The 12,637-nt window shown below is 40.2% G+C and overlaps 1 protein-coding gene across 4 annotated transcripts in view; it reads right to left on the bottom strand.

The window, feature by feature from the left end:
* Positions 1-12,637, bottom strand: part of inpp5b (inositol polyphosphate-5-phosphatase B) — a 194,884-nt gene that overhangs the window by 45,780 nt on the left and 136,467 nt on the right. For all 4 annotated transcript variants that reach the window (XM_059954331.1, XM_059954328.1, XM_059954329.1 and 1 more), the window contains 3 exons: positions 12,227-12,341; positions 9,068-9,184; positions 1,511-1,698 (listed from right to left, as the gene is read on the bottom strand). In XM_059954331.1, coding sequence (XP_059810314.1) covers positions 1,511-1,698; positions 9,068-9,184; positions 12,227-12,341 — 420 coding nt within the window. The remainder of the gene's footprint in view (positions 1-1,510; positions 1,699-9,067; positions 9,185-12,226; positions 12,342-12,637) is intronic.

The following is a 12,637-nucleotide window of genomic DNA, read 5'->3' as shown; positions in this document are numbered from 1 at the left end:
ACACACAATATGTAGAACCCTGAAGTGGAAGACCACATACACACACTTAGTGGCCACTTTATTAGATACAGGAGGTACGCAGTATCATGGCCACTGAATATATAGGACATCAGCCCAACAATGCTCATTCAACAAGAACCATTCTTCATGCGTGAGCCATACATGTTATAAAAACTTGACAGTGGTAAGATACATACAACAATATTTAAGGTCGCAATGTTTTATCCCAATAATCATTTTCACGTCAGGTAAACGTCCCTCAATTCAGCTTCACTTCAACTATTTGAGAAACACTCCCGAGTAAATACAAAGAATATTAATAATATAATCATAACCTTTTCTGCTTCTCAATTACAAATGTACTATTTATTAAAGATAAAAAAATTAGGAAAGGAACATGAAGCTCACAGTTATATTACCAACGAATTCAAATTATAGTTCTAAAATTTCCTTGCCTGCTGGTGAACTGCTCTGAAATGAGATTAAATGCTCTTTATGAAACCCATAAGAGCACTTCCCATGAAGAAATTGGGGCAGTCTCACATGGTCACATTTACACCAGAAAAAAAAGCTTTAGATCTGTATCCAGGGTTATGCTCCAAACAAGTCTCTTCCACCCTTTCTCCACTCACACCATCAATATTTCCTTTGATTCCTTTCTCCCACTTTTAAACACTGTTAACGTCAACTAGCTCCAGAGTATTCTAAGTTCTAACCAGTCTGCATGTCAACTCAAGTTTCTCCAGAATTCCTATGAAATTTTATCACTTTATTATTGAACTTGTTGAATATATCAGTAACTTTCCTAATTGTGATCTTTGTTTCTTTCTACTCTTGTCTGCTTTGCATTTAATCCATTAAATCCCTTTATAACCAAGTGAGACCATTGGTTGTGGGAACATTTCAATGATGAGAGAAGTGAGTGAAGTTAACCCCTTTTGTTTCTGACTTGGCATAAAACATGGGTGAGCTTTTTGGAAACATCCAGTAGTTCCCTGTTCTGTGACATAAAATTGTGCTTATAGAAAGTTGATTTTACCGGAACCAATTCAGGCCATGCCCTTTTCTCGCTGCTGCCAACAGGAAAGTACAAGAGCTTCAGGACTCGCTCTGCCAGGGTCAAGAACAGTTACTACCCCTCAACCATCAGGCTCTTGAACAGAAGAAGGTAACTTCACTCATTTGCCCATCATTGAAATATTCCCACAACCAATGATCTCACTTTAGGAACTATTTATCTCATGCTCTCATTATTTATGGCTACTTATTTATATTTGCATTTGCACAGATTGCTGTCTGCTGCACTCTGGTTGATCATTCATTGATCCTGTAATAGTTACTATTCTATAGATTTGCTGGGTAGCCTGCAGGATCAGAAAGCCTCAGGATTGTATGTGGTCATACATATACTCTGATAACAGCATTTACTTTGAACCTTGAATACGTGACATTCCTTTGAATCAGAGATGAACAATTTTATGCAAGCCATCATTTTAGCCCAGTCACTTACTCATGCTTCATGATTGTAAGCGACGTTAATGGCAGGTTAGACTGAACAAAACGCATTCTGGAGCAGATTTCTTTGTAGTCCTGGTTCCGTCTGTCACATTCTTCAGTGTGTGCTGCGAGGTGGGAGTTCACGATACACAAGGAGGTGTTATGAAACTGAAATCTTATACCCACTCCGCCCTTGTTACCCTAGGAAGAAAAATACATTTGAAAAGTGTGAGATTTAAAAATACAGAATAGTAAAAGTCAAAAAACAAAATACCAGCTGTCCACTTCCTTTCCAGTCCTGAAGTACAGAGAGTTTATTCCCCTTCATAGATGCTGGCTGTTTAGTTGAGTGCCTCCTGCATTTTTTGTGTGTTGCTCAAGATATCCAGCACCTTGTGTTTGCACTAAAATGATCTCCGAATTCATTAAAAATTTTTGGAGAAATAATACTTTGCTAGAAATAACATTAATCATTATCTATTTATGAATTGCAGAACTTGTGCATTTTACAACAGGTTGGATACTGCAGCCATTTCAGTTCCGCCACTTACTCGTGCGTTATGCTAACGGCAAGAATTCTGGATGACTACCTGAATTCCTACACCTGGGATCTTTGTCCGTCCTCTCGGCTGTCTGCAAAATCTCTGCAACTAAACGGATGCCGCACACTTTCAGGTAGAAAAGTGGGCTGTTTAAGATTCTGTGCAATTAAGATTCTGAGGCCAAGTGAGTAGGTGGTTGAGACAGAGATTGAGAGTGATTGAGCAATGATCTGTTTCTGCCAGCAGGAGTGGCATCTGGGTGACATGTTCCAGAACTGCTAGCTAGAGTGGAGTTTGGAAGGAATGAGAGACATCGCAGGGTTTTTGCTGTGGCGGTCTGGGCCGATGGAGGGTGAAGGCGGGTCATACTCTAGGTTGCTCGCTAGAAAAGGCAGAACCTGGATTTCAGCGAACTGGGAGTCATTACGGGGAGGGCAAGTGGAGACTGAAAATCTGGTTGAGTGGTGCCACAACAACAATCTCCCACTCAACATCAGCAATCAAAGGAGTTGATTTTCAACTACAGGGAAAAGAAGTCAGAGGTCCTCATTAGGAAAACAGAAGTCCTATTTGTGATAGATGTCATTCTGAAATTGCGTCTTTAACTCACATGTTTTGGTCGTGTTCATTTTTGGAGAAATATTGGAAAGATATTTTTGATATTATTTCTGCGGTTTTGAATATTGATTTACAACCTCATCCTATTACCGCAATTTTTGGTTTACCAATGTTAGATTCACTGCATTTATCTTCTTCAGCCCGTCGAATGATTGCATTTCTAACTCTGATGGCTAGAAGATCTATATTGTTGAATTGGAAAGAAATTGATCCTCCCACTGTATTTAATTGGTTCTCTCAAACTATGTTATGTTTAAATTTAGAAAAAATTAGAAGTGGTACTTTTGAGACTTCTATTAAATTTGAAAAGTTATGGAGACCATTTATTCAACATTTTCATATGATGTAATATGACCCTGTGCCAAGTTCATTTGATTTCCCAGTTTTCAGCTTATGTATTTTGAGAGGACCGGAAGTGACGGCATTGATGAATACTTATTTTTGTGAGATATTATAAACAGCCTGTTTTTTTTCCCTTCTTTTTTGTTTTTTTTTATATTACTTATTAGTTATAGTTATTAGATTAGATTAGCTAGTTCTGCATTATATAAATTTTTTTTTTGTTTTTTTTTCTTTCTTTTTTCTGTTTTTTTTATATTATACATTATGAAATATTTAGATTTACTATGTCCATACATATATCTTATGGCTTATGTCTTGGGAAACTCATTTATATTGTAACTATTATGTATGTTTTTTTTTCATATGTAATGGAATGTGTATGTTGGTAATTTCTTTATCAATATATCATCTGTATTCTGTCCATATTACTAATATTAATAAAAAGATTTAGAAAGAAAGAAAGAAAGGAAAACAGAAGTGGAGAGGGTCAGTGGCTTTAAATTCCTCGGCATCAATACAGCAGAAGATCGGAACTGGAACTACCACTAGGTGTACTCACAAGGACTGCACAACAGCACCTCTACGTTCTTAGAAAGTGGTGTAGATTCAGCATGCTACCAAAAACTTCCGACAAGCTTCTACGGACACACAGTGGAGAGTATCCTAATTGGTTGCATCAAGGTTGCAACACCAACGGCTGGGAAAGGAAAAGGCTACGGAAAACGGTGGATGCAGCCCAGTCCATCACGTGGAACACTGCCACAAAAAAAACAGCATCCATCAAAGATGTCCACCTTCCAGGCTCTGCCCTCTCCTCACTAGTACCAGTGAATAGGAGCCACAGAAGCCTTAGGTGTCACAGTAAACTATTCAGGGACAATTATTACCCTACAACCATGTATCCTGAACCGGTGAGAGTAACTTAATTCACCACTATTCTACAACCTACAGACCCACTTTCAATGACTCTTTAAAATTCATGTTCTCAGTGTTAGTTTTATTTGCAGTTTGTCTTCTTTTCCATTGGTATTTGTTTATTTTTGTAAAATTCTATTATATTTCTTTTCTTTCTGAAAATGCCTGCAAGAAAGTGAATCTCAAGGTAGTAAAACAGTAACATATAATAAATTTACTTCAAGCTTTCAACTTATCCTCTTGCCTTACACACCTCAGCCTAGGAAAAGAATACTCCCAATATCCGTACAGTTTAGCCCTGTCAGAACGTTGTAACTATCAGCAAGTCTCTCATTGTTCAAAACTCTGAATGCAAAACCAATCAACCCAATCCCTCCTCATGGATCAACCCAGCCACCCCCGGACGGGTGAATATTTATTACCCTCTGTGGTAACCTCACTGTTTTTGAAGTAATCAAAATGAAACTGCACCCAACAGTCTTGCTGTGCCCCCACCCTGGTCCCCGTTGTCAAATTCTCTTGCTATTGAGGCCAACTTGCAGCGTTTATGCAGTCAGCAATTCCACACCATGCCTGCGCTATGAAGTGGCTGCAACTGAGCCAAAACACAGAACAATTTGAGAAGGAGAAGGGAAAATCGGACGTGTCAGTATTACAGTTGAACAAAGGGAACTATGGAGCTATGAGGGAGGAGCTGGCCAGAGTTCAATGGAACAATACCCTAGCAGGGAAGACTGGAACAACAATGGCAGGTATTTCTGGGAATAATGCAGAAGGTGCAGGATTGGTTCATTCCAAAGAGGAAGAAAGATCCTAAGGGGAGTAAGGGGCGGCCGTGGCTGACGAGGGAAGTAAAGGGCAGTATAAAAATAAAAAAGTATAACACAGCAAAGATGAGTGGGAAGCCGGAGGACTGGGAAGTTTTTAAAGAGCAACAGAAGGTAACAAAAAAGGCAATACGCCAAGAAAAAATGAGGTATAAAGGTAAACTAGCCAAGAATATAAAGGAGGATAGTAAAAGCTTCTTTGGGTATGTGAATAGCAAAAAAATAGTTAAGACCAAAATTGGGCCATTAAAGACAGAAACGGGTGAATTTATTATGGGGAACAAGGAAATGGCAGATGAGTTGAACAGGTACTTTGGATCTGTCTTCACTAGGGAAGACACAAACAATCTCCCAGATGTAATAGTGGCCAAAGGAACTAGGGTAAAGGATGAACTGAAGGAAATTTATATTAGGCAAGAAACTGTGTTGGATAGACTGTTGAGTCTGAAGGCTGATAAGTCCCCGGGACCTGATGGTCTGCATCCCAGGGTACTTAAAGAGGTGGCTCTAGAAATCGTGGACGCATTGGTAACCATTTTCCAATGTTCTACAGATTCAGGAACAGCTCCTGCTGATTGGAGGGTGGCTAATGTTGTCCCACTTTTCAAGAAAGGAGGGAGAGAGAAAACAGGGAATTACAGACCGGTTAGCCTGATGTCAGTGTTGGAGTCAATTATAAAAGAGGAAATTACGACACATTTGGATAGCAGTAGAAGGATCAGTCCAAGTCAGCATGGATGTAGGAAGGGAAAATCATGCTTGACTAATCTTCTGGAGTTTTTTGAGGATGTAACTATGAAAATGGACAAGGGAGAGCCAGTGGATGTAGTGTACCCGGACTTTCAGAAAGCTTTGATAAAGTCCCACATAGGAGATTAGTGGGCAAAATTAGGACACACGGTATTGGGGGCAGAGTACTGACATGGATTGAAAATTGGCTGGCTGACAGGAAACAAAGAGTAGTGATTAACGGGTCCCTTTCGGAATGACAGGCTGTGACCAGTGGGATACCACAAGGTTCGGTGCTGGGACTGCAGCTGTTTACAATACACATTAATGATTTAGATGAAGGGATTAAAAGTAACATGAGCAAATTTGCTGATGACACAAAGCTGGGTGGCAGTGTGAAATGTCAGGAGGATGTTATGAGAATGCAGGGTGACTTGGTCAGGTTGGGTGAGTGGGCAAATGTATGGCAGATGCAGTTTAATGTGGATAAATGTGAGGTTATCCACTTTAGTGGCAAGAGCAGGAAGGCAGATTACTATCTAAATGGAGTCAAGTTAGGAAAAGGGGAAGTACAACTAGATCTAGGTGTTCTTGTACATCAGTCAATGAAAGCAAGCATGCAGGTACAGCAGGCAGTGAAGAAAGCTAATGGCATGCTGGCTTTTATAACAAGAGGAATTGAGTATAGGAGTAAAGAGGTCCTTCTGCAGCTGTACAGGGCCCTGGTGAGACCCCACCTGGAGTATTGTGTGAAGTTTTGGTCTCCAAATTTGAGGAAGGACATTCCTGCAGCGTAGGTTCACAAGGTTAATTCCAGGAATGGTGGGACTGTCATATGTTGAAAGATTGGAGCGACTGGGCTTGTATACACTGGAATTTGGAAGGATGAGAGTGGATCTGATTGAAACATATAAGATTATTAAAGGATTGGACACACTGGAGGCAGGAAGCATGTTCCGGCTGATGGGTGAGTCCAGAACTAGAGGCCACAGTTTAAGAATAAGGGGTAGGCCATTTAGAACAGAGAACTTTTTCATCCAGAGAGTGGTGGATATGTGGGATTCTCTGCCCCAGAAGGCAGTGGAGGCCAAGTCTCTGAATGCATTCAAGAGAGAGTTAGATAGAGCTCTTATAGATAGCAGGGTCAAGGGATATGGGGAGAGGGCAGGAACGGGGTACTGATTGTGTATGATCAGCCATGATCACAGAGAATGGTGGTGCTGGCTAGAAGGGCCGAAGGGCCTACTCCTGCACCTACTGTCTATTGTCATACGAACAAGAGGAAGATGAGCAGAGCTGCCTATTTCTGTTACACACAGGACCACAATAAAAGGAAGTTGCATTACAATGTAATAATTAGAGTGCGTGCTCTTTCTTTTATGATTTACAGGAAGAGTTACGGGTATGAGTAGCACGAGCCAGTTGTAACTTATTGATCTTTGGGTTGGTAACCTAAGCCAGGTGCTGTCAACACCTCTGGGCTAACAGACGAGCTCAGGTATAATGTCTGCGTTTGTCAATATTGCAAGAGGGGGACTAGGGCGACGGTTGCTGAGAGAGCGAGTTGCATGGACTAATAAAAACAATGCATTAAAATCCAGTGTGGCAGCCACTAGAATCAAACAACTCACTGCGACCCACATTCAGAGGAAGAAGTCTGTTTTAGATTCACACCGAAAAAAACCCCATCAAACCAGAGCTCTAAAAATGAACGTGTGATTGTAATCATCTTGGGTTTCTATTGTGAACAAACAAATTATCACAATGATGGCAGGATTATTAGTTACTGTTAAAATGGATGATGAGAACCTATGAAGCTGTCACAGAAGTGCCTCATGCCAGGCAGAGATAAATTCCACTAGCACGTGCACTACAGAGCTCACTGGCACCTGCAAAATGCCAAGCAGGCTGACCTCCTCAAAGACCGCACTGCTGCTGTCTTCTTTTTAATATACTGTGTCTATTTAGATGATATACCATAGCTACAAATTAGTGTAGTTGTGCTAACCACTGTAGTGGTTAGCACAATGCCTTACAGTGCCAGCGACCTGGGTTCAATTCCTGCTGCTGCCTGTAAGGATGTTCTCCCAGTGACCACGAGTGTTTCCTCCAGGTGCTCCAGTTTCCTCCCACAGTCTGAAGACATACTGGCTTAAATAAATTACTGACATAAACTACTGACATAAATTACTCACTGTAATTTATCCTCTGATTAGGGAAGGGTTAATTTAGCTCAAATCTCTGAAAAGAGATGCACTGTATCTCATTCAATCAATAAATAAGTAGATAAATATACACAAGCTAGGTTTATTTATTGAAGAGAATTTAACTTAGAATCACCAAGGAAACATCATGGTCATGAGCTTTATTATTTCTATTAACAAATTTCAATATTATATCAGCTGTATAAATATAAATCTACATTTGCAGTACACTATTTTTTTCAAAGAATTTCAGAAAATGGCCAAGCATGATTTCTTTATCACAAAACCATGCTGACTGTATTACCCAGAATTTCCCTGCTGTAACAACAATGGATTTTTACTTATTCCATATGACAGATATTAAGCCAATTTGCTTGCAAATTTCTGCTTTTATCTCTTTTTTAAACAAAGAAGTTACTCCTGATATTTTCCAATCCGACAGAAACTTTTCTGACTCTTGGGAGTTCAAGAAAATTAAAACTGATGCATCAACTGTTTTATCATCCCTTCATTTTAAACTCCAAGATGAAGTTCATGATGTTCACAGGTGGTTTGTCAGACAACAGTTCCAACAATTTACTCAACATGCTGCCTAGTGATTGTAATTTTCCTAGAGTTCCCCTTTATCTTCCAATTCGGATTTACACTAAATCCAGAATATTACTTGCATCTCTAATAGTAAAATTATTACTGTTCAATTTTTTTCACTATCTCATTTTTCATTATGAATTCCTGAGGCACTCTCTCTATAGGACCAATGCTCATTTTGTTTACTCTGCTATTTATAAACATTTTTCCAATTTTCCAACCTTTGTGCACTTCTGTGTAAATCTGATACTAACCTTAACTTTGTCACCACAAACTGGAGATCTTCCCCTTGGAATTTTCCTTTCACATTAGAGCGCATCAATCCTGTGTATCTGAAAAATCCCCTTAAATTTCTGCCTCTGCGTCTCAACTGATGGAAACCTCAATCTAATCTGCCATTTCATTTCAGCGAGCTCTGTTTTTTGTGCCTTCAAAGTTGTCCTGATTTACATTTAAACTGCTAGGTTTAGATGCATTATTCTCCCTCAAACAGCACATAACCTTTCCTTATAAAATGCATCTTTAAACCCTTGTATTGTTCCTAAAGATCTTCATTATACCTTTTCCATGAGGAATCTGGAATCTAAACCAGCGTCCAGAGCTCCACTTTGTGTCTGACCAAGGTCTGTGCAGCACTGATGAGATATCTTGAAATAAGACTGGTTTACAACTTTTATGTTTTGCATAGAGAACTAGTTGCCATTTTTAACAGCAGTGCAACAGTTTCTCCATAAATGGTACATCTGATAAATGCAGCAAATAAAGAGCATTCCTTGATTTTCACCCTCCCACCAATCTACCTTACCATTCTTCCCATTATGCCAGTTCCTACTGTTTCAACTTCCACTTCTGAAACAAACGCAGCATGTTCTTTCCTCACGTATAATATTAGCATCATTCCAACCAGGCGCACGAGCTTGATCTGAAATACAAGGCATAAGCACAGAGGAGCTTAAACTAGTGTTGCAGGGGGATGGGGACCAGAGTGCCAGAGATGACAGTGGAGAAACATGTTGTTAAGCAGACATACTAGGAGTCAAAAGTTTGAGCACTGTGGGACTCACTTTGCGTGTATTTTACTGCCAGGAGTATTGTAGGGAAGGCAGATGAACTCAGCACATCTGGAATTATGACACTGTTGCCATTAGCAAGACTTGGCTGCAGGAGGGGCAGGGCTGACAGCTTAATGTTATGGGTTTCCCTTGTGTTAGATGTGATATAGTGGGAGGGATTAAAGGGGGTGGGGTGGCATTACTAGTCAGGGAAAACGTTATAGCAGTGCTCAGACAGGACAGACTGTACAGCTCGTCTAGTGAGGCTTTATGGGTGGAACTGAGGATTAAGAAAGGTATGACCACATTAATGGGATCATATTATAGATCACCCATCAGCCCATGGGAATTAGAGGAGCAAACTTGCAGAGAAATTACAGACCGGTGTAAGAAAAATAAAGTTGTGATAGTTGGTGATTTTAACATTCCACATATTGACTAAGACTCCCATATTTTTAAAGGGGCTGGATGGGAAAGTGTTCGTCAAATGTGTTCAGGGAAGTTTCCTTAATCTGAACATAGAAGTTCCAAATGCAGAGTATAACTAGAGAGTCTTATTAGGAAATGAGACAGGGCAAGGGACAGGAGTTTGTGTAGGGGAACACTTTGTACCTAATGATCATAATGCCATTAGTTTCAAGTTAACTATGGAGGAGGATAGGTTTGGTCCTTGGGTTGAGGTTCTAAATTGGAAAAAGGCCAATTCTGATGGTATCGGAAAGGATCTGGCAGGTGTGGAGTGGCAAACACGTACTTGGTAAGTAGAATGCCTTCCAAAGTGAAAGTTTGAGACTGTCAGAATAAAAGGCAAGGATGACAGGTTTAAGGAACCTTGATTTCCCAAAGATGTTGAGGCCTAGTTGAGGTAAAAAAATAAGGTGTATAGCAGGTAGGAACAAACGAGGTACTTGAGGAATACAAGAAATGCATGTGGACACTTAAGAAGGAAATCAGGTAAGCTGAAAGAAGGCATGAGGTTGATCTAGCAGAGAAGGTAAAGGGGAATCCTGGGGGATTCTACAGATACTTTCAGAGCAAAAGAAGAGCAAGGGAAAAAAACTGGTCTGCAGGAAGATCAGAAGGGTAATCTATGTGCGCAGTCAAAAGAAATGGGGGAGATATTAAATGGATATTTTGCATCTGTATTTACTCAAGAGATGGACACGAGGCCAAGCAGAAGCAAGGTAATCAACCCTGTACTGATCACAGAGGAGGTCTTTGGCTCTTGAGGCAAAAAGTGGGTGGATTAACCCCCAGGGCATAATACGATAACCCTGTAGGATGCAAGGGCAGAAATTGCAGGGACCCCAGCAGAGATATTTAAACCATTCTTAGCCATGGTGTGATGCAGGATTGAAGGATAGCTAATGCTGTTCTGCTGTTTAGGAAAGGCTCTAAAACTAAACCAGAAAATTATAGGCCTATGAGTCTGACATCAGTAGTGGGAAATTTATTGGATGGTATTCTAAGGGCCCAGATTTATAAATACTTGGATAGACAGGGACTGATTAGGAATAGTCATCATGGCTTTGTGCATGATAGGTCATGTCTAGCCAATCTTAGAGAGTTTTTCCGAGGAAGTTACTAGGAAAATTTATGAAGGCAATGTTTTGTAAAGTAAAAGCATTAAAGGATGTATATTGCATACATTTCTCTGACATTAAAATGAACCTTTGAAGACAGTGGATGTTGTCTACATGGACTTCAGCAAGGTCTTTGACAAGGACCCATGTGTGAGGTAGGTCAGGAAAATTCAGTCGCTTGGCATTCAAGAAGACATAGTAAATTGGATTAGCCATTGGCTTTGTGGGAGAAGCCAGAGAGTGGTAGTAGATAGTTGCCTCTCTGACTGGAGGCCTGTATCTAGTGGAGTGCTGCAGGGACTGGTGCTGAGTCTGTTGCTGTTTGTCATCTATATCAATGATCTGGAAGACAATGTGGTTAACTAGATCAGCAAATTTGCAGATGACACCAAGATTAGGGGTGAAGTGGACTGCGAGGAAGGCTATGAGAGCTCACAGCATGATCTGGATATAACAGACCGAAAGAGGAGAGGTCAAAGAAAGACTCTGCAATGATCAAACATTACCCAGTGTACAGTAGGTCAGCGTACACAGAAATGTTGGGTGAACAGCGCTCACAGCAAGTTAGGAAAGAAGGTTCAGCGTCTTGGATGACCTTCTGTTTGAAGATGATGGGATGATAAAGACTAGCTAAAATTACTTCATTACACTCACCTCTAAAAGGTATCAATTTATGGATGAGAGTTACGACAGAAGGCCACAAGTGGTGAACATTACAGGTGTGGTGGAAGCTAGTCATAGAGATTGGTCAAACAAAAATCTTGATATTCATTTGTTATCAGTGTTATAGGAAGCAGAGTTTCAAGCTGATACAAGACAGCTTTGGTCTTCTCAAGATGAAAATTTGGCTGCAGTACTGGAAACTGGATAATCAGACTGCCAACTTAGAGAAAAAGGCTGGTGAGCTAGAAAGAGGATTGTGTGCATCCCTGGAAAATGACAACATGCTTTTGGATAAATCTGGTGAATGACTCCATACAGAAAAGGAGGAGAATGGGAAAAACGCAAAATGTAATAAACTCCAGGTAACCTGCCCTGTTTAAATCGCCTGAGAGTTGCTCAGGTTCCAAGGATTCCACACAATTTTTTCATTAATCACAGGAAACACTGAACAATGAACTTCAAAACTGCGAAAGAAAGAATTTGTAGAGTGACATGATTGGATCCAGAAATTGTTCCTGACAAAGGGGGGAGAAAGCAATTTTCATCCACACAGAGCCACAAAGATAGGGCTACTTGCTCAAACAATTTTATTTTTTGCCACGTTACTGCAATAATTATATTGTACTATCCCAACAGAGCTGAATTAAGCGAAGACAATAACCGTACCTTTGCATATGTGGCTGACGGATGAAGACTTTCAGTCACAGCCACGAACCACTCCTCTTCCTTTGGAGTATCATTAAAAAGAAATGCTTCCTTGCTCAGGTCAATTTCTTGAAAACTTGTAAGAAGAAGCAACGAAAAGCTCACCTTACCCTTTTGCTAATCAGAACATCAGTAAGAAGTCAGCATCATTCCTCCAAAGAGGTTTGGATAGCACAGTGTTTATTCCCAAGTACTTTAAATAACTTAGTCATGGTTAACAGCGACACATCACAGGAAGCATCAATTTAGTTCTGAAGCTAAGTCCATGTAAGTGTCCGTGGTGTACACTTCAGTGCCAAGTTTAGGATTTTCAGCATGGCTATAAACTACAAAATACACTCAGTGGCCACTTTATTAGGTACAGGAGTAGAA

The sequence above is a fragment of the Hypanus sabinus genome, chromosome 30, assembly GCF_030144855.1.
Source record: "Hypanus sabinus isolate sHypSab1 chromosome 30, sHypSab1.hap1, whole genome shotgun sequence".
NCBI classification, from domain to species: domain Eukaryota; kingdom Metazoa; phylum Chordata; class Chondrichthyes; order Myliobatiformes; family Dasyatidae; genus Hypanus; species Hypanus sabinus.
The sequence above is the reverse complement of the archived record's forward strand: the minus strand, read 5'-3'. Positions and strand labels throughout refer to the sequence as shown.